This window comes from Branchiostoma floridae, chromosome 1, assembly GCF_000003815.2.
Source record: "Branchiostoma floridae strain S238N-H82 chromosome 1, Bfl_VNyyK, whole genome shotgun sequence".
Taxonomy (NCBI): Eukaryota; Metazoa; Chordata; class Leptocardii; order Amphioxiformes; family Branchiostomatidae; genus Branchiostoma; species Branchiostoma floridae.
In genome coordinates this window covers 15,238,217-15,260,716 of record NC_049979.1, presented here as the reverse complement: position 1 = coordinate 15,260,716, position 22,500 = coordinate 15,238,217, and the positions used below count along the sequence as shown (strand labels likewise).

The 22,500-nt window shown below is 41.9% G+C and overlaps 2 protein-coding genes across 4 annotated transcripts in view; one reads left to right on the top strand and one right to left on the bottom strand.

Moving 5' to 3' along the window:
- Nucleotides 1-16,325, bottom strand: part of LOC118414767 (actin-like) — a 23,044-nt gene extending 6,719 nt beyond the window's left edge. Inside the window, exons 1-3 of one of the 2 annotated variants that reach the window (XM_035818998.1) lie at nucleotides 16,068-16,325; nucleotides 2,159-2,756; nucleotides 211-300 (exon numbers count right to left, since the gene is read on the bottom strand). In XM_035818998.1, coding sequence (XP_035674891.1) covers nucleotides 211-300; nucleotides 2,159-2,558 — 490 coding nt within the window. In that variant the 5' untranslated portion in view covers nucleotides 2,559-2,756; nucleotides 16,068-16,325. Of the gene's footprint in view, nucleotides 1-210; nucleotides 301-2,158; nucleotides 2,843-16,067 lie in introns of those variants that run through there. The other variant, XM_035819007.1, reaches the window with a different exon arrangement.
- Nucleotides 4,473-22,500, top strand: LOC118414779 (EH domain-containing protein 1-like). Of its 2 annotated transcripts, XM_035819018.1 has the most exons (6): nucleotides 4,473-5,095; nucleotides 6,976-7,198; nucleotides 10,732-10,920; nucleotides 18,499-18,747; nucleotides 19,480-19,512; nucleotides 20,276-22,500. In XM_035819018.1, the coding sequence occupies exons 1-6, from the start codon at nucleotides 4,599-4,601 to the stop codon at nucleotides 20,723-20,725; spliced, it is 1,641 nt and encodes a 546-aa protein (XP_035674911.1). In that variant the 5' UTR covers nucleotides 4,473-4,598; the 3' UTR covers nucleotides 20,726-22,500. The 2 variants fall into 2 exon arrangements, with proteins under 2 accessions (XP_035674911.1, XP_035674921.1); XM_035819028.1 differs by lacking the exon at nucleotides 19,480-19,512 and having other exon boundaries at nucleotides 4,474-5,095.

Here is a 22,500-nt window from a genome sequence, read left to right as displayed (position 1 = left end):
ACACGCAGGGTAAACGCTGTGAATCAGCTGTTACGCCCAGCCGGTGCAGGCATGCCTGTCGTGCATTGTGGACGTTCTCTGACCTGCAGCACTTCGTTAACAAGACATTAGGGTAGCTTACATCGGAGGACAAGAGCAACTAGAATAGCGGCACACGAGCCAGGCACGGCAAGGGACAAGCTACAGAAGCGGACGGCATGCATGCCATACCGAGTCGCAAAGAGATAATAGCGCTGCGAGCCAGCCTCCACACACTGCTCACTGGCACCAGCTTCAGCCGGCACGAGGAGGGCGAGGAGACTACAGAAAAGTAGAGAAAAGCAAACATGGTGGATAAGGAATGGTAAAACGTGACGTAGACAAAATACATTAAGGATCACTTCTTCTAAAGAAAAGATAATACCGTAAAATAATAAACACCGTGTGTTGAGAAAATGGTCTGTTTCTAGAAATCTGGACCTTTGTTTCAAAGGCTAATGGAGAAATATAAAGAGAAGTATCGAATATGTCGGTACAAGCTGCTACCAATTTCCACACATTAAACAATTACAAACACGCAGCCTTTGTAGATCTTTGTAGTTTGTATATAGCATACGTAAATTATTGACATAACGTACGTATATGTAATACTTTACAGCCTTTGCGTCGGAACTTGGCCCACAGGTTCTGTCATTTCTGAACATCTATATCAGGTCGAGCCCGTCGAGGTGACATATCTTCTATTTCAGTTTGACCTAACCGTCTGGCTCCTTTCAGCAATCAGTTTCAGCCATCCTTCAAAATGATACCGCGATTTAACTTCAAGGCGGTCTTACTTTAATCACAAGTCCTTCGGGTTGTTATTCTTCTAGCATAGGTTGTAGTGGGTTTGAACTTTTATGTGTTTTTAATGGAATTTCTATATGCAAATGTAGTCAGCTTTTCTTTTTGTATCATGACCAAATAGAAAGCCAAAAGAAAACGCCTAAAGCACATCTAAACTCAGCTGTTTGGAGAATACGGGCTCTGGAGCTTATACTCGGCATAACGTCGCTATTCCAATCGCGGATAGTTTGTGCTGGAGAGTGTTGGGGGAATTCGTGACCTTTTACTTAGTACATGTTTACTTGGTGTTGTATCAACAGGTTGACCGGAAAAGTCTGTAGCTACAACTAATGGTGGGCGACTTTGTGGAACCGTTTCCTATATAAATCAACCACATTATTCTCTTCCTTTGCGTGTTTCAAGACATGGTTTTATGGGTTGAAGCACACACACACACACACACACACACACACACACACACACACACACACACACAAAACACACACACACATGCGCGCGCGCGCACACACACATACACACACACACACACGCACAAAGAATTTTATGCAGTTCGAAAGCCGGACTCGAAAGCAACATCAGCTAGATCAAATCATCAATATTACTGTAATGAAGTACACTGGGTTGACCTTTCACGGTGCTACTTCTGTAGCCCAGACGTCGTGACCTAAATAGTGGATCACGAACAATCGTAAGACTGGAAACGTTTGGTTTTTTTTTTTTTTTTTTTTGCAGTGCTCACTTCTTCTGACTACAAAATACATAACTCAACAGAGGTGCTGCTAGATGGACCGTAAGCAGAATGACAAACAGCAGGCGCAAACGGGGTCACGGCCTGGCCCTGCACCACGGAGCACAGTCCGCCAGTCTATAATCACTTCTGCATTTATCGTACCATGGTACGGGCCTCGGGATTGAGTTGAGCTACGGGCTATCAGGTTAACGATTAAAAAGTGTCTTTTCTTCAATGTACAATGAAGTGTGTGTTTATTCATGGCACACATTTTTTTGTTATAAAAAGCCATTGTGTGTTGTAGTCTGCTAGCCGTATTTCATGTCATACCGCGTACCGAGTTTGGGTGCGCTGATTTCCTGTCTGTGCTGTTCGCTCATATCCTTCCCCTCCTGAAACACAACCTGTCACACAAGGCCACAAAACACAAGTGCAGTAGCTGGCTTGTAAGGATTTAGATCGAGCGTGTATGTACACAATTTATTCACTGGAATCTTCCAGTGCCCACTCCGTCTGCAGCAAACAATACACATCCCAAATGTCTAGCCACATACCTGGCCCCCTATCAAGATTCAAATAATACTTATTCTTATTGTCACCCACCTTTCTTCTGCTCAGGTATTGTCCCCTTTGTCGTTGTTCTCGGAATAATGGTCTGCTCACTTTCCGACAATTCTCCGTCGTCTTCGCTGTCTGTGGTTGAGTCGACTGTCCCACACGTTTCTGGCTGCTCTGTTCTCCGACTTTCTACAGAGCTTGTGTGATCACAACTCTCCGAACCGGACACGTTTTCTTGTTTGCCCAGCGACACACCGTCTGTTTGTGTGCTATCATGTTGTTTTTTCTCGACGCTCTCTTCCTCTCTAACAACGCGAATTGGACCTTTCTTGCTCTCTCCTGAGTCCCGTCGAAAGAACCAGACTAATAGAGGGATCCCGAGTAACAGAGAACAGATGACTGGGACCACAGGGAAGTCCAGTATTCCCGACGTCGAGTCCGACATGTTCTCAGCGGCACTCGCGCGCTGTATCAGCCCGGGTTCAGACAGGAAGCGGACCGCGGCAATGTCGTGTCGTCACCTGGTAGTGTTTCCGTGGAAGTGAGACCGATCCACACGCACGCAGAAGTCTGTTGTTGTCAGCAGAACACGCAAGCTGGCCCGGCTTCAGAAGCTGACGTCACACGCACTCCGGGCTGTAAACTGAACCGTGAAAAGTTATTAGCGACAAGTCCCTTACCAATTAAACCTCTCCCCACCGCCGCTGGCAACCACTAACCCTTTCGCCACGCCTACTCAACAAATAGATTGACTAATGAGGATTTGAATATTTGGCGCGGAAAGCTCCATGCATTGTTATTTGCAATTTGGGCTGAAGTCACCGATCTAGTGTGGAAATCATGAGCTAGTGGAAATCGTTTGCTATGCGATTGATATGAGGATACCCGACAATGGTGTCTATAGACCAAATCCACTACGAGAACAGCAGAAGCTTGTAGCCAGCCCAATATGAGTGGGATAGCTGAGTTATATTATAATATCGTCAAAACGCTATCAAAATGGTATGTGCTATGTAGATAGTAATGCGTTAGTCGTGACAGTCACGTGAATTGCAACAAACACACACACAATACATTATCATGATTATGGACAAGACATGACTACGACACAGACCAGGTTTTGAGCCCCTGCCCCGTCGCTCGGTCTGAACAGGCTGTCAGCCTTGAATGGACCATATGGCGAGTCATTTTCAAAGAGGGAAAGTCGACCAAAAAAACAAGCTTTATAATAGTTTTATTTAGCCCAGCAGACTGGCGACGACTAGTTTTTCCTGGCTAGTGACAGTCGAGAGTCTGCCTACACCAACACACAACCACTAACAGGCACATAGCATAGCACAATAACCCCACTCACAGCAGATTCACCACCTCACTGCAGAGGAATTTACTAAGTATCAAAACGACTGAAGGGCATTGAACAGGCCCGGGACCACAACAACCAGCCTAATAGAAGAACACATCTGAAGTACCGTCACCGCTGACCCGAGAGACACACACCTTGACCTTGAACACAACTTCACCTTGATCTCTGACTCGTGAACAACTGGATTTTGACTATCGTGTGAGGCAAAACCTCGCGCCAAAACATCTCGCACAGACGACCACAAAGCAAGCTATTTTTGGCAATGATTCAACCAGGTTTTACACGAAGAACAGAGGAGGAGCCCGCCCGTTATATGTACTATTCCATCAACATGTTTCCATGACATGTTAACGTTACGTTTCAGGGGATTTGGAATGGCAGTCAAGCAGGGTCAGGAAGTCAAGGAAGCCTTTGTCTGGAGCCCGTGGACTTTTCATCTGGAAAAGATTGGGCCTCGGCAGTCAAGCGACCCAGTACAAAAAGAAATGACCAGCAGTTTTAAGTGTAACGCTATTTTAACATTATGAGCCAGAAAAGGGCGGGAAAAAGGCCCCAAGAGAGCCTGCTATGGAGGCTAATATAATATAATATAAATATAAGTGCTTTCTTTGAATCTAGCGTAATACTAATAGATAATACGTAACTGTAACGTAAATGTAATATGCTCTTGAATTAAGCGCAAAGTGTCTTCGGGAACATACAGGCACAAATATGTTACTAAATGGGTTTCAGTCGGTCACGTTATGCAGTCTATTCAGATAGCGGCCGATCAGTTCACTTCTAGGCTAACTCCTGATAGACTTTTAGTCCTATTAAACTTGGTCAAATTCCCCTTTAAAGTTTTACAATTCGACCAGGCGGGCGTCTGGTAGAGACTAGAGTGATGGAACCAAATCAACCAAGGAGCATGTAATGTTAAATAAAATCACTAAGTGTCGCTTTTGAATAGAAGCGAACGAACGAATGATGTCAAGGGTTAAGAATACCCATGATGCTGGATGATTACGTCACTTCCGGGAAGACCCGCCTCATGACTCAGAATCTCGACGTGGTCTCAGTCAGTGGAGACTGTCAAAATATTTTCAAGTTTTACAGCGATCGTTGGGAGAGAAAGTCCTCACGATGTTCAGTTGGATGAAATCTAAAGACTCGGACGTACCCCAAGTGTATGGGAATGTTGTAGAGGGTCTAAAACAGGTTTACAGAGAAAAGCTCCTCCCGTTAGAGGAACACTACAAGTTCCATGACTTCCACTCGCCGGCCCTGGACGATCCGGACTTCGATGCGAAGCCCATGGTGCTGCTGGTCGGGCAGTACTCGACGGGGAAGACCACCTTCATCAGATACCTGTTAGAACGGGAGTTCCCGGGCATACGGATCGGCCCCGAACCCACGACAGACCGCTTCATCGCGGTGATGCACAGCGAATCGGAGGGGGTGATCCCGGGTAACGCGCTGGTTATGGACCCTAAGAAACAGTTCCGCCCGCTGTCCAAGTTCGGCAACGCCTTCCTGAACAGGTTCCAGTGTTCCCAGCTGCCCAGCCCGGTGCTGGAGAGCCTGACGTTCGTGGACACGCCCGGGATCCTGTCAGGGGAGAAGCAGAGGACGGCCAGAGGGTAGGCTGGGGTGGGCCGTGTGTGGTGTGTGTATGAATGTCAGGTGTATGATAGTACCGGGTGTGTAGTGGTGTGTAGACGTGGCCATGCCGCCACCAGACGGGTAGAGTTTCAGACGTAAACACACAAGGCTTCCTCAAACTGGCCTTGGTAAAAAAATACTTATAGCCAGTAGCCACTATAGTATGGACCGTCAGAACTGATGCTAATTGTCGAAATGAGATGCAAATTCTCGAAATGCAAATTCACTCCTGATACATGTTGTCAATTCCCCCCCCCCCCCCCCCCGTGTACACTAAAACACACCCAGTAACTTTCTAGCGAGGACGGGTCAACGACAATTACTACGGTGTGAATAGCCCCAACGAGTGGCGAACCATTCTCACCCTGTCTATCATGTAAATGTCCTAAACACACACCAAGCAGGCACTGTGCGGGAGTTCACACAAACAGTTGATCTATATAACCTCATTGTTCTATTCATAAATGGTTTACAAAGTTTACTTGATGACCAAAAAGTGAAGAGACAAGAGAGATCTTACGACTTTACATTTTTGAAATGATGGACCTGCAACAATTTTTGTCTCGTATCATCACTCGCTCCGTCACTTTAGTTGTATACATATACACATAGTAATGTATCGTGGGGTAGTGGATTAACGAATAGACATTTTAACTTATGGTCTCGGGTTCGAATCCACGTTGGTGTACTTTCTTTTTTTTCGATAATATTTCACTATTTATCACTTATACGGTCGTTCATAATGAAAGTTTGCCTTCATAAGGGTACATTTCATAATAACCTTCTCGATACTACCTATTTGTGCTATTTCTGTGTATTCATTGAAATATATCGAATATATTGAAGTGATACTGGTAGTTTATTGTCGAAACATTACAGATCTGGCGGTGTGGTTTACAAAAATTTATTCGCAACTAGTCTGTGAAAATGAAACAAATGGAAGAGAGACCTTGCAGACAATCCTAGTTAAATGGGCACAATATACAGTCTTCATAAATACATCGTAACGTTAGTTGTATTTAAAAAATTGAACGTAAAAGAATCACGGTACGCAGTTCTAACTCAGTACAAGGTAAGAATGCGGCTTTACTGCATTATAAGATATAACGTTCGACTACAAATACTAGTAACTAGCAAACTATTAAAAGAAAAGCTCGACGAAAAATCGTTAATCAACAGACAATAGGTGTGAACTATTCATCCCTGTCCCTCGCGTGCCTCTAGATCAGTACGTGGTAATTGGGTACTTTGCATGTGAAGAAATCGACTTAAGGGCGTGTCCTCGCTAGAAATCTACTGGTTGTGTTTAAGTAACGAGCCCCCCCCCCCTACTTTGCCCTGGTAGTGACAATGTAGATGTAGATGTCAACAACAAATCTTCTTTGCAGGATGCAGGGTTGGACAAGTTTTCTAAGATTAAGAATTAAATTATACTAGTGTTCACTTGTCCTATCAGGCAAGCTCATGAAAAATTTACTTGCACGAACTAATTTTTCACTTGCCCAAAATTCAAATAACATGTCACTTTTATATGTATTTTCACTTCCAGCAATGGAATTCTTATTATTAGCTTTATTTTTCTATTTAGCTTGATCTCATGACAGTAAAAAGTAACAAATAAATATATTAAAATCTTACTCAATGGAAAAATTGTACTTGCCCAATGGGTAGGTCATGTAATTGCCCGATCAGCACTCCACTTGCCCTGGACAATAGGGCTAGTGGACTTGTCCAACCCTGGGATGAAAACAATGTTATTACATTTGTATCTTGCTACGTGACTGAATGACCTCGATGAAATAAGGAACATACATAATTTGTCACACCAGCTTAGAGATAGTGAATGTTTATCTTCCAGGTATGACTTTGCTGGTGTATTGGAGTGGTTTGCGGAGCGCGTAGACCGAATCATCCTTCTATTCGACGCCCACAAGCTCGACATCTCGGACGAGTTCCGTCGAGGTATTGAGGCATTGCGAGGCAACGACGACAAGATTCGCATTGTCTTGAACAAATCGGACATGATTGACCACCAACAACTGATGAGGGTGTATGGAGCGCTCATGTGGTCACTAGGCAAGGTGAGGGCCAAGGAATAGGATCAGTGTTGAGTTGAAATTGTAATAACAGATGGTACAGCTTCTACCTTAGATAATTGGAAACAACACCTGGTGGGAGATTAGTACAGTCTATGGGTGCCAGACTGGTGTGTTACTTCTATCACAAGGTAGCTGTATACTACAGTATAAGTTGACCAATTCTGAGAATCAGTGAGATACAGATACATTATAGGCTATAGGACAAACACTCTCACAACGCTGTATTACAATCAAAGCTATCTGTTGCCCAAGTCACTGCATGTAACCACAACAGAAGTGTGCTGTTGGCTACTCTTTTTAGTGCTGGTCGCAGTGACATTTAGAAGAAAAACATGTTGTCACATTATTAGCAAAAAAACTTGGCCCATACTCAGTGCTGTCTCCAGCTTGAAATTTATTTCCATCCCTAATATTTTTTGGGTGGAGGGATCGGGCCGAAGGCCCGACGCGAGCGCCGCAGGCGCTCGCCAAACTAGGGGGGTCCGGGGGGCATGCTCCCCCAGGAAAATTTTAAAATCAAACCCTCTAAAACGCTATTTTACGTATTTTCAGAGGCAAAATTTCATTCCACAAAGTAGGACTACCGACACCCCACGATCTCGAAACAATAAGCTTTGTTCCGACTGCCCCGCCACTTGGTCGGGCATTTCGCTGACGAAATATTTTGTTTGTTATATGTATAATAAGCAGTGTTACGTTTACACTCTGAAATTACATTCATGATACTTGTTCGTCGTCATTTTCACGTATTTGTAGATGATTTGTGGATAGTTCGGGGGCTGGATAATGCCACTGGTGTTGGCATTATTGGCCGAGGTCCATTGACGCATTTCAGCTTGTAAGATCGTATTAAAACTTAAAGGAAGTTTACTTCACATATTTTGTCTGGTACTGATTGCTCATGATCAGTTAAGTTACTATACTATACTTTGCTTAATAACTCTTCATTTTGCTGGTGTTGTGTTGTTGTTTCTTTAACCATCAAGAAATGTGCATTTCTCGACAAAATTATCACCTTACTGCTCATCGTCCAGTACCGTCCAAAGGGTACAGATTTGCAAATATCGGAGAAAAATTGCCAACAGCGATCATGTTCATAGCGCTGGGTAAGAATACTGTGATATACATGATGAAACAGTCTCCCGATAGTTATTTTCTGATATGTCAATCCGAATTCCAAAATTCAACCCAATTAAACTACGCAGAACAAAGATAGTTCTCACGGCTAGACTTTCCGTAAGGGGCAACCTACGCGGGGGCATGTCGATGGGGTCGGCAGTCAACCGTCAAAAGAAGCGGGCTGACCGTGAAAAAAGTCTCCAACTTACATTTTTCGGCGGGCAACTTCCGTATAATTTTAGTGGAAGGTCGGCAAAAAAGATATACAAGTTTGATTCCCGACATTTCCCCGTGAAAACAGCGTTACATACCGCCGAAAAATATGTATGTAAGCTGTAATAGCAGCGAGTTGGAAAATGCGACTGGACGTGTTGTTACCATGGTAGCAGCATTGGCGGCAGCCTTTTGATATAGCGCCTGTGACAGGGTGTGCGTCATAATTCCACAAATCCAATCAACTTTCCACCAATCACAGCCAGCAGCGGCGCGGACAAAGCGGTAACACCATGTCAATCACGAAGAAGCGCGGAACTTTACGAACACGGCGCTGCGAACTAGGTCCCAAATCCAAGCACAAACGTGCTTTTGAAGATACATTTCGCAAGAATCGGCCCTGGCTTTGTCACATCGTAGACGTAGACGGTGAGAATATGGTCTGTTTACAGTTTGCACGATGGTTGTAGTCTTGTAGAACTATGAAAATCACCAGTGTGACGGTTTACTGAGGCCTCCGCAGTCCGACACACACACGACGGCCGAGAGAGAAAGATAATTTCTAAACTGTCGTGTCCGGTTCATAATGAATTGCAGTTTCCCGTTAATGTTGATTTTAAATCGTATAAGGGCCGGATGATTCCGATCGGCATTGCAAAATAAAGCAGTGGTTAGGTAAGATAACGCCGTAGCCCCGCCTTCTCTTGCGCCACGGGAATAGCACGTTTTGCCGATCTCTGATTTCCACACATCTCCGTATGTCGGGACCGCATGAGACAATGTTTATTTCGCGGCTTGGAAAGTGGAGGCGTGGTGAAGGAAAAGTCGATTAAATTTGAAGTCGGAAGCCTATTTTAGTTATTGAACCTGCCTTTTTAAGCTAACAAAACTGCATTTTTATGTCATAATACTAAGATTTTTTGGGACGGAATGGGTGAATTTTTTCCGTCCCGACGAGTACATTTCCGTCCAGGGACGGAGGGACGGGTCCTGGAGACAGCACTGCCCATACTAGACTATTGTGAATTTGCCGACTTCAGTTTTCTAGGCTGTGTTGTTAAAGGGAAGACAGGAGACATGACAGGAAGCGGAAATCCTGTCTTTTGAGGAAGTTTCCCAAGTTTCCTATATTTATTGCTGTGTGTGCAATAATTAATCCTTTAGTAACATTCTTCCAGGAGAAACTGAACAACACAACTTCCTTGTTTTGTTTCATGTGTGGCATAAAACTTCACTACATGGACTGTCATGACATAGCTATGTCTGAGGAAGTATTACTAGGGAACAGAAGCTATCCTGAAATAGGAAGTAAGATAGACAGGATATTATGGAAACTGACATGAAATTCTCCAATAAGAAATCTGTGTGTGTAGTATGTTCTGTAATGAATTAAGAATCAAAATTGGTCCACCTATCTGTCCCATAGGACATAGCTCACAGACTGAAGCTATGTCTGAAAATGTGTACCAGATGATGCTGGCAGTACTGTGCCTGGCACTTGGCATTCTCATAGGAACCTGGCTAAATATTATCCATTTCTGTACAGGTGAACATGACGTTTCAGGATGTTAACAAAGGTGCCCTTTATTGTTTACAAGGTTTGTACCCATGTGACAGTGTCCCACCCATGTCTATGACAGGCTTATAACCTAATAAGGAGATTGAATAAATGGATTACCCATGGGGTCAAAGGTTGGTGACCTTATATGTCAGTGGATACAATTTACAAACATTTACTACTGATCCTTGCACAGTGGCAGCAAGGCATAAATTAGGAAACACTAGGCTTTGCTAGGTGTTGAAATTGAACATCAGTAGAAGGACAGAAGTCAAAACAAAAACGAAGATCATGAGATGCTACAACTTAGAGGAAGTATATTCTTTGAAGGGAAATTGTGAAACGTAACTCTATTGAAATAGTATGTGAATCCTGGTAAGGATAATGGGCAATAAGACCAATGTCTACATATGTATCTTACATGCTACACTTTTTTTGGTATGGGTAATAGACACCAAAATCTCTGTACCAGTATCTGTGCCAATACCTGAAATGTTGTCAGAACTATTACAGTCCTTGTACTAATAATAAACCAAGTTTTATCTAGAAAGAAGTGACTATTTATTGAAGAAACATGATGCACATGGATATCTAAATGCAGGATTTTTGTGTTATTTCCACCTAGGTTATCAATACGCCTGAGGTAGCACGTGTGTACATCGGCTCGTTCTGGGACCAGCCTCTCCAGTACGACATCAACAGACGACTGTTCGAGGCAGAGGAACACGACCTGTTCGCAGACCTGCAGAGTCTCCCGAGGAACGCAGCGCTCAGGAAACTCAACGACCTCATCAAGAGAGCTAGACTTGCTAAGGTGATGCTGATTGTGATTCCAGTACTGGCTGTGCTGAAACATGCATGTATTGTTAGTGTGTGTATAAAGCAATCCTAAACCCATGTCTGGAACAGAATTGATGGTTGAGAAATTGAATCCCAACTGATGTCATTTGGTCAATTCGCGTGCTGCTAGTAGCAGTCCATATGGCGTGATGTTCAGCCATAGTCGACTGTTTATTATACTTATTCAGTAGAGCTAGATAAATGTCCCTTCAGCATTATACCTGACTAATCTGAGTATACAGCAGCGTTCCCGCCAGGTTCTTGAAAGTATGCGTCCAAATATTGGGGAGGGGGGTAATGAGCGCCGGAGGCGCGACACGAGCGCCGCAGGCGCTCGCTTTCTAGGGGGGTCCGGGGGCATGCTCCCCCGGGAAAATTTGGATTTTCAAACCCTCTAAAACACAATTTCCTGCAATTTGAGAGGAAAATCATGCGCTTGAGATTGGATGTCGGTTGCCTCTTTTACTCCCGTTATTCAGTAATCGACGACCGCCCTCTCGAACCCCAAAAATACGTTATATGAAAAAAAAAAAACTATAAGCACAGGGAATCAACCTTCCGTGATCTGGCCAGGGTATAATTTGTCCAGACATGAAAATTTTTGATGCTTCGCAACAGGGCTCTAGCCAGTTCGTCAGCCCATGGAAAAATTTTGCCAATTTTTTTCCGTCATTGAATAAAAAAAGGTCTAACGTTACCGAGTCGTGCGATCGATGTTGCGCCCTCCCGCATCAAATAGTTTTCCGAGACGATAAAATAACGACGCCATCACTCACATTTTGTGTTTTTTTTCTATTTTTCCCGATGATTTTACTCAAAATTTTCGTATCGGTGGGGTTTTACAAGGCCGTGCCGTCATTTTCCACGAGCGTGCGACCTCAGGTAACCCCGTTTTCGGCGTGAAATCTTTGGCTGGATTTCTTTTTAAATAGACCAAGAACGTTATACATTACTCGAAGGAGGACGATATGCTGCCTCTTTGGTAGTGATCAGTGCCGGTGTAGCCTTGAAGCAGTAGCTAGAAAGACGTCCCAACGTGCTGGGCGTTGCGATCGACGATCCGTCTGGGGAGGGGGGCGTGCCGCGCCATGTGCCACGGAGGCCAGTGCCAGTGCACAGCCGACTCGATCGACGCTTGACAACAATATTGCCGCCCCTTTTCTGCCACAAATTTGGTCTTTTTGAAAGATAAGAAATTTTGCAAATAACAAATAAAGTGTACAGTTTTGGATTCTTCACTTATTTACCGCGCACCGCTTTTTTAACTTGGATAAATGAGGAAACTTTAATAGTAAATTGTTAGCAGCTAGGGAAGAAACTTGCCAGGCAACACGGTCCGCTACCAATATCACAAAACAACGTCACGTGCGCCTAATACTCCGTAATTTTTGTTTTTTTCCCGGTGACCAATGACAGAGTACAACATAACATTTATCAAACGCTGATTGGTTATTAAGATGATTGGATTTGGACCTGGTGGCCAATCTAGACTGCTTGGCGCCGGCGGCCTGTTGCCAAAGATACCGACTGCCAATCAATTGCCCACAGCGTGAGAACTTTTGTTGAGATGTGCAACACTCGCACAGAACAGTTTGTTTGCTCAATACTAGTATTACCCACACATCTTTAACAAATACGTGAAAATGAGGATAAGTAAGTATCATGTTAAAATCAGAATATAAAATCTATATAAGATTTCTTCCAGACGAGTGTTAGAGAATGCTGACTGTCAGATGTATGTCACGGACTACAAAAAATTACATTGCGCAACGGACAGCTCAGACTGGCGCGTGGCAGGGTGTGTCGCACATGGGTCCGCTAGTTGTAAAACGTGCCGCGCTCCGCCCCATGCCCAGACTACTGGGATGACCGGAAAGTGAAAAATTTGAAGTATAAATTATAAAGGTAGGATTCCTTCTTATAAACACAGATTTTTTGAAAGATTCCAGATACATTTTGTACACTGGTGGTACAGGTCAGCCTTTCTTTCAGATTTTTTTATGGACGCATTCAGCCGAGCCGAATGCGTCTTTCCAGAAAAAAATGCGTCCAAAGACGTAAAGACGTATGCCTGGCGGGAACGCTGGTATACAGTATACTTCATCTGTCCTCTGTGACACAACCAATGGGAGAATAGTTTTCTGTAACTTGTAAGCTAAGAGTGGATAAAAATATAGTTCCACTTTACAGCGAGTTAATCCTTGTGATGTGGTACATCTGATTTGTGCTCAGCTACCCTAAAACCTGGCCTCAAGGCATCACTTTCATGAAGTTCCTGTTTCTACTCAGGGTGTTGGAAATTAGATCTTTGGCCAGTAGCCACAGGTTGTGTCTGTGTGGGATGTGACCTGCTGGGATTGATATAGGTCATATCCCAGGACCATATGGGCTGAGGTCCATCCTCCCACCCATACAGAGTTATTATTATTAACTTACACTAGCTAGGACTACTAAACAGAAAAGAACATCAGATCTCTTTTTCTCAAGGCTTATAAACTTGCAACTTTCTCTGTAAGTGTCTCCCCATGGTTTTGTATGAACCAGCCCAAAGGATGATGCAACTTTTCCTTCATCAACCCACAAGGCCAGGCAGGTGCTGCATGCTTGCTGAGAAATGGGTCAGACTATATACAGGTGTATGTTGACTGATGTTTTTCCATTTCTAAGTTCACGCCTTTGTCTACTCTGTCCCTTACCTTCAATGTTCACCTATTGTCCCTATTCTCCAGTTAACACCTGCACTATGTCTAGGTGAGTGGTAGGTGGTTTAGTTCAGTCTTCAGAAGGATATATGACGTACAGTAGTTCTAACAGCTTACAGAAGCTCAGTTGGCTCCCGTCCATTACTGAACAGTGGGCTCCTTTTCTGGTTCTCCCTGGGGAAGGTTCCACAGCCAAGGTCAAGTTTCTTCTGGGTTAGAAAGCCAAGACTCATGGAGAATGTTGTTTCTGGGAGAAGCTCAAGACCTGTAAATCTCTTTGATAATTGCTTTCTCTGCCAAGATCAAGTTTGTGACATTTTTTAGGTTGGTTTGTTGATTATAGGGTATTTTGTACCTAGATCTAAGCATTGTTTTTATGAATTAAAGTAACATCTCTAAAGGCTTCATGCTTTAAAGTAATTGTAATAGAACTACGCTGAAACTGTTAAAGTCCTGTTGATGCAATTAAGCTGACTAGCATTGTTTATCATTGTTCACTGATGATTTATATACTTCCTTCTCCAATACAAATGACAGCGTTATTAAAAGAAAATTGAAGTCACTTAAATGAAGAAAATTGAAGTCACTTAAATGAAGAATACATGCCTTGTGGTCGGAACTATTCTACTACAGTGATATACTTATTTGCATGATGTAAATTGGCTTATTATCAATGACTCCTATCTTTAATTTGAGTCTAGTGTTTATACAACACAACTGGAATCTATTACTGAACATATCACATGATAGTGGTTTAATGCTCATTTGCATATTCCCTCAGACTGAAAACCCATTTACCTCTGTATGTTGTAGATTAGGAGTGTGGATATTGATTGGTCATGCCTCACAAATTCCAATTACATACCTCCTAAAGTTGGAGCTTGGCCAAAAACTTTCCTTAAGTAAGGGGAAGAGTGGGATCCATCAGTATTTATCTCATGTAGGTCTATACACTGCTCAAGAAAATCTTCTATTTCTTGATGTGAAAGGGCAGGAAACATTTCCCATAATACAGGGCCTGCATTTTTTAGCCTGCTTGTTAATGATTTTTCTCTGTAATCTCAGACTTTTTGCTGCAGATTGCAGCAGTATTTTCTATTGCTGTATTTTTTACCAGTATGACACATAATGCTGGCTTCTACATTAATAACACTCAATCTAGCTATCCACCTTGACCTCTTAGTCTTCACTAGATACACACACACTCAGATATATTGAGTCTTTGAATTTCCACAAATACAGCAAGGACAAACCAGTAAGTTGACTCAATTATGAAAAGACTACAAGAGATTGGCCTGACAGTTTAGATTGAGATCCACATAGTTACCATCATGTATGCACAATTCAAAAAGAACTTTCGAAAAGGAACATATTTTTCAGTGCCCCAGTCGTTAATACATGTATATTTTTGGTCTTTTCTGCTTAAGATACCAAGTCAGTTAAACTTATTGATGAGTTAAGACCTGGTCTTGTCCAGTTTTTTTTAACAAGTCGTACGACTAACCACTTTGCTATCCTCTGAATTTCTCACCCCTGTATTATTTGTCCCAGCAAACTGTTACACAGAGTCCTGACAGTCCAGAAAATAACAGTTGTCACCTTCAAGCCCCCTCTACCACACTGGGCCTTAACTGACTTCTTACACTACTGCTCAGATGACTTGGACAAATAGTTAGATGCTTGCAATCATTGCAAATGGATGAGTCCATATCAAATCCAGCGCATTTCTTGCTAACATTCCCTATTTGTAAACGAAGACAGTGGACCTATTTGTTTGAGGCTGAAGCTAGAATGCTGCTCAGTGGCATTCTTAATGTGTCAGGATTTTCCAGTATGCAAGGAAAACAAGTACGGGTAATGGATGGGGATACTTGCATTTTGAGTTGGTGCAGAGAAGGAGACTTAATATCAGAAAACTGAAAATTAATGGCCAAGTTGTGGAATTCTCCAGTTTCTATGTACAACTACGACCTATGATACAGATGATATGGTTTTATACCCTGGGTAGAACTTGTTTAGCATTAAGATTACTATTAATAGACTTTGTTAAAGAGCTGTTTGCTGCCTAAGAGGCGTATAGAAGTTAGTTTGGTACAAATTTGTCGTCAGTCGGACATTGTTTTTCGGCTAGAGATTTTTCCTTTCAATGACAGTAGTTGAAAACGTTTCAAGGATTTTAGGCACAAATCCTACTCAGTTTCTCAAGTCAAGTATGAAAGTTTTAGTATCAGCTTCTTATTCTGCTGTATTGCCCATCTTCAGGCCCATGTTTTTATGACAAACATGTCTGCAACATTGATACTTACAGTAACGTTTTCCGTACATACAGTACAAGAACACAGTACAGATGGAAAACAGTCAAACTAAAACTAAAATACAGCTTTGAAATAAACAACAACAATGTTAAATGTTATCCTACCTTTAAAAGTTGTAGCTGGAGCTTTTATCAGCAGTCTCTCTCTGTGCTTTCACCAGACGAGGGTTTGGGAAAGACTCCCTCATTGTGTACCGGTATTGTTGGTAGAACCTGGGAGACCCTGCATGGTTGTTGTCTGAAGGACGGTGCTGTGTGTGTGTGTGTGAGACTGTCCCTACACACAGTCACATGTGTGGAGGCTCCACGCCTCTAATATTTGCTTGGAGAGGGAGAAATGCTAACTGCAATGTGAGAAGTACAGTTGTTCTGCCACTGACGACCCCTGGGAGTGACTGATGATCTGGGTAACTCTTGATGGTTCTTACAGTGCAGGCTTATATAAAGTGTTGGAAGATTATGCAGTGCAATCATACACAAATATAACAACAGGAGAGAACACAACTTCTTGGAAGGAGGATGCTTTCTAGAAGGTAGAGTGTGATTAAGTGTATTTGGAGAGGTTGGGGTCGCTTCTTTGCTGTTGACTTTGATCTTGACAGGAGAGTTGCCAGAATACCCAGTTCTTGAATAGAATTATTTCACACAACATATCTAGATACATGTACTTCAAAGTGCTGAACTTGGCCATAAGGTCTACTGGCAAGGATTTTTTTCAATCCTGACTGACAAAACAGCAGGATTCTGGGAAGACAGACCTTCCAATGTCATCTTGCCAAGAGGAGAGCACTCCTTATTGGCGGGGTTGATGAAAGGGGAGGTAAACACAAGGTTGTTTGAGGTCAAGTTCAAATATGAATGTCAGGCACTAAACTGAGTAAAGACAGGGATACTGGGAGCTTGTGAATCACAAATGTGGTTACCTGACACATGATGTGAACCAGCAGCTTTTGTTGTTAGGTGAGCAGCAGTGTGAGTACTGTCATTAGATGCAGGACTGACATTTTAGTATTTTTACAATATTTTACCATCAGGACTGTAATTATTAATATCAGGCTAAAACTCTACTAAAAGTTTTATATTGTAGTACAATGTACAATTTGTAACTAGGGGACTTGAAACCCAAAGTCAAACCTTACATTAGTTACAATCATTCAGTGGGATCGCTGGCATTTAGACCTCTGCGTACTTACATTGTAGCCAGTTTGTTGTTTTAATCAATATATATGATGAATTATTGATGCAGTCACAAGGTTTGATATGCAGTAGGTATATTTTACTGATATGATTAAGTTTTGTTCCACATACCAGATATTTCCATTTGAACTATGTGATCTAGGATAGTCAAACACACCAGAAGAAAAACCTGAGTCAACATGTTGGCTGCTAAATATTTTAATCTGACAGTTGGAGGGAATCTTGTTCACCTGGAGTGGAGCATCACATATTTCATGTCACTGTGTGACTGCACAGTTATGTCTAGCCTGGTTACCAAACCCCAGCCCGATCTCAAGTATCTAGCACGAAAGATATTTTTGAGGTTGAGGTATGGTATCCAGGCTAAGTTATGTCAGTACTGACTACTGAGGTTTATCTAGTCTATAATACATACATTTTGTACAAACATGGGATATCAGTTCAAGCCTTTCCAGCTGATAAAGAAAGTTTATGTAGAACAGTAATATGTGAATAACAGGTCAGAATGGCATTTATCTTCACTTGGTGTTTTGTTCTACCTGGTACAGAGTACAGACATGGAAGGGTTCAGGGTTGGGAATGTGTGTGTGCACGGTGTTAAATCACTCAAGTTTGGAAAGCCCATTGGAAGCTAGGTTGTTTGACTGCATTTTCTGTCCTACTGGCACTGCAGCTTTTTTTCTGAAAAATATTAGCATGCAAACAACTAATTAGATTATTATTGTGTTCTTTCAAAGCAAGTCACTCCTACCAGACTTGTCCTGATAACTCAGATAATTGTTCAGTAAGTTGCAACCTGACAAGGTGAGTAAACAGGTCCCACTGCCTGCCATGACAGACAGGACAGAATACATCCTGGGGAATAAGGAGGTTCTCCTGACACATGTTTGTGTTGTTTGGGTCCAGTGTGACCTGATCTTGTCAATCAGGCAGGATATTCCTCATATCAGACAGAGAGACAGACCCACACATCCAGATGTGCCCCTCCACTCAAATACACTCAAATACACACACACCTAGAGAATAGAGAAATTACACATATTAAGAAGGAGGTTTCTTGAAATGAAGATTTGTTGTAACTCATTCTTCTTTAATACAAAAGATATGTCAAGACATGTCAAACTAAAATTCAACTAAACAGCCAGTAACTGCATTACAACATGTAGCTTTGGACCAAGTGCCATTGTGCATAGGTTTGTACTGTTGTATATTAAAAATGTGTCACAAAACACTGTACTACATGTATATACATCAGCCAACTGTACTACATCTTATGTGTCAGGAAAAATAATGAACAGTTTAGAGCTATAGTTCATTATCATGTTCTTGCCTCCTACAGGTGCAAGCCTACATCATCAGCCACCTTCGCGGCCAGATGCCGTCGATGTTCGGCAAGGACTCCAAGAAGAAGGAGCTGATTGACAACCTTCACAAGACGTACGAGCAGATCCAGCGGGAGCAGCAGATCTCCATCGGAGACTTCCCGCAGATCGAGCGCATGCAGGAGCAGCTCCGGCAGATGGACTTCACCAAGTTCCACAACCTCAAACCCAAGCTCATCGAGAAGGTGGACCACATGCTCACTGTGGTGAGTAGGATTCAGTTTACACTTACAACAATCCCCAGAAAAGAAAATCTTATGAGGATTCTGTTTGTTCCACCAACACCAACAACTATTATTATGCACATATTCAAGTAGAAATTGGTGTACCACTTATTCATGCAGTGGTGTAGATAGTCCATTCCCCACATGTGGACAGTCACTAAGGGAAAATCGTATGACATCTAAATCCATCACTTTGGGCAGCCCCTTGTTATATCCCTGTTGTTTCATAGTCCAAACAGTCTATTACAAACCAAACAATTGTATTTGATTTGTTTTGTATTACGTCAGAGCAAAATAGATCTTATCATATAGACTATGAGAAAATAAACACTTTAAACAGTTTTTGCAAGACAGTGATATGTGAGCAAAATAAATGCAAGCATGTTATGATCTCATAGCATCTTGGGTAACTTGTCACTCACATCGCTTATGGATGTTGTATGATCACTGAAGATCGAGAAGCTTGATGTGAACTTATGGTGTTGTTGTTACGTTTTTTTTAAATTGAGCGAAACAATTTTGGCATCATCTCCTGTATATGACCATTGGCAACTTCACTTTCCTTTTGACCCCTCCACCAACTCGAGTTTTCTGATAAAAATGATTATCATTTTCATTTTCTACACATTTTCATCAATCAAATTTTGTTTCTTTTGTTCTTTTTATTCATGTTTGACTGTTTAACGTTGAACTTAAGTTTTTATTATATCGCAGGACATGCAACAACTATCAACAAAGGCCATGGATGTAAGTGACAAGTAACAAAACAAAGTTGAACTGCTTTCTTGTAATTTGTTGATTGACCATATAACAGATGGTGGTGATTATATGACTTTCAAACACTGGTGGAAGCTTTGGTCTTTATCAAAGCTTAGGCCAGGAATTGACATATTTCACAATGTTGTCAGGTGAACTATTGACTAATCACACATTGCAAGGATCAAATTTCAACCAAAATCAATATGTGTATTTTCTATTGATTCATCATTTAACTACTAAAAGTTGCAAAACAAATCAAAATAGTCCAGTCACAGGTTATAGCTGGGAAAATGATTGTATCTGTCACATTGTCCAGTGCATCTTGGTATTAAAATGACATTAACATTACCCATTCATGTTAAGTGGGAGATAATAGCACAGTATAGGAAAGGAGAATTTAAATTAAACAGATCAATATCAGGAACAAGTTGGTTATGTTCACTAACCACACAAAAATGAGTTGTGTCCAAAACCTGACAGGTAACTGCCAAATTTTGATAGACCTGTGTGATGTTAGCTCTATATCATACTTAAAAGGGAAAGAGGGATGATAAACTTTTCTTGCACATAACCAAGTTCCCCTGACCTGCCAACATTTTATCATTGCTATTTTACTACTCAGAGACTTGACAACTGGAACTTAGGCAGGTAATAGGAACTTACTGTGTGACCAACCAACCTGATGAAACTGTTCACGAATCTATGGACAGAAGATGTAACATTTGACTCTGCTTTTGTTTCCTCCCCACAGGACATGCAGCAGCTGATGAAGATGGTGCCACAGGAGGAGGAGGTGTGCAAGATCGAACCCAGCGTCAGGGGCGGGGCGTTTGCTGGTGCGCAAGAGAGTCCATTTGTAGCTGGGTACGGCGAGGGTGCAGGAGAAGGCATCGGTGATGAGGAGTGGGTGGTCGCCAAGGACAAGGCAGAGTACGACCAGATCTTCTTCACGTTGTCCCCGGTGAACGGGAAGATCACGGGAGCAAACGCCAAGAAACACATGGTCACGTCCAAGCTGCCCAACACAGTACTGGGGCGTATCTGGAAGCTGTCGGACATTGACAGAGATGGGAACCTGGATTCCGATGAGTTTGCTCTTGCAAAGCACCTTATTAAGATCAAGTTGGATGGAGAAAATATTCCAGCTGAGCTGCCCTCCCACTTAGTGCCTCCATCCAAACGTGACTTCTACAATTCATAAATATGTCTTTTAGTGCATCCATTACCCTGTCCACCCCTCTGTGATAATCAACTCTCCCATGACAAAACAAATGCAAACTTTATATACAGAAATTTTCCTTTAGAAAAGCTGTATTTGTGGCGAGAAATTTGGGACAGGGAGTTTTGTGTATATATAGATTAAATGGTGAGTGAAATTTGACTTGACTGCTTGCCTGTAGCACACAGAAATTCTACTAGGGGAATTTCACTGCATGAGATTTCAGAAAAGATCTTCTGCAATGGATCCATACTATATTGGAAATTTTTGGGCTATTTGGTGTAAAAGCAAAATCACATGTTGAAATCACATGGTATTTGCATTATCCTTACTTGTGAAACTGTACAAAAGCAAAGCTCTGATTACAGTGGAGACAATTGCTGTTTTGCAGACCATTTCAGAATATGAGTGGCAACTAAATGCCTATATATAGAGGTGGTGTTGACCAATAGTGATTTATTTTGTAGCATGAAGTGTAAACAAAAGTTGTGTTTTGTGACTTTGACCTTTCTAATATACAAACTTGATGGCACTGTAAATGCAGGGATTTAAATTTTGCAGTAGGGAGACAATGGAGAGTTTGGAATGGTTTTAAGCTCAACAGGGGTGGGTGGACAAAAAATAGAACAACCATTTTTGTGGCGGTTTTAAGTTTGTGGTGATGAGGCCACAGCCAAAATTGCAAACATTAAACCACCCTCAAAATTTCAACATTTTCAGTGATTGCATTAATGTTTATAAGCTAAGATAAGCACTCTGCATATATATGTTTGTATCTAGACATTAATCTTGCATACTAAACCGCAAGTCTGATGTGAATTTATGATATGGTGCCCCAGAATGAATAGTAAAAGTATGTTGATTTCTATGTGTATCGTATTAACAGTGTACATTGTGATAGTAGTTAGCATTTTGACCAACCCACCAATACTGTAATGCAATAGAAAGTTACTGATTAGGGAATCTGCACTGTTTCTGCTAATGGCCAGTGAGACTTGGAGATTCGGAGTGACATTAAACTGGTCTATGTGTGAAAAGTTGGTTGGTATGACACAATCAGCTGCCTATGTGCACCACAGTGTGATTCTCCAAAGGGCAGTTAATACCAGTTGAATCAGAACAAGGAATTCATGTTCAAGCATCCTAACAATTCTACACGTCAGTCATGTATTTGTGTGTTTTACTTTTATTGGTTCGCAATGATAACAGGTAAAATAATAATAATATGTAACTTGCTGCAAAGTCTTTGTTGGTAGAGTTAAATGTCTTCCTGCAGTTTTGTCAGCAACTGCTAGAGGTCCTCACAGATGTAGGACTGCACCAGAATGGGATGGGGCAGTATACATCTAACGTTACTAGTATTTTGACATGGCCTTTGGCAGTTTGTTTTCCTAGCAGATTAAAAAAAAACACAAGTTTGTAATATGCCTCTATCAATTGTCAGTGTTTTAGTAGCGAAAAAGATGTGTATTTCTGTTTGCTTAAGCCACAAGGAAGAGCATTTACCAGCATTTGTCTTGAGGGTAGAAAGTCATTTTATATAACAGATATAGCATGATAGCACCTATTATCCTCATTAGCAGCTCACCTTACCTACCCAGTTATCATTTGCACCATGGAATGAATCAAATTAAGTTATGGCATCAAATGTGCTATATTTTATTTAATTACGGACAGATGATATTGATGACATGTAATTAATGTTATGTTTGACCAAAAGTATGTAGAATGATTAAACAGGTGGCTTCTGTTTCTAA

Coding starts and splice junctions, on each gene's coding strand:
- LOC118414779 (XM_035819018.1), top strand. CDS start 4,599: ATGTTCAGTTGGATGAAATCTAAAGACTCGGACGTACCCCAAGTGTAT. Junction 7,199..10,731: donor TCATGTGGTCACTAGGCAAG/GTGAGGGCCAAG, acceptor ATTTCCACCTAG/GTTATCAATACGCCTGAGGT. Junction 18,748..19,479: donor TGGACCACATGCTCACTGTG/GTGAGTAGGATT, acceptor ATTATATCGCAG/GACATGCAACAACTATCAAC.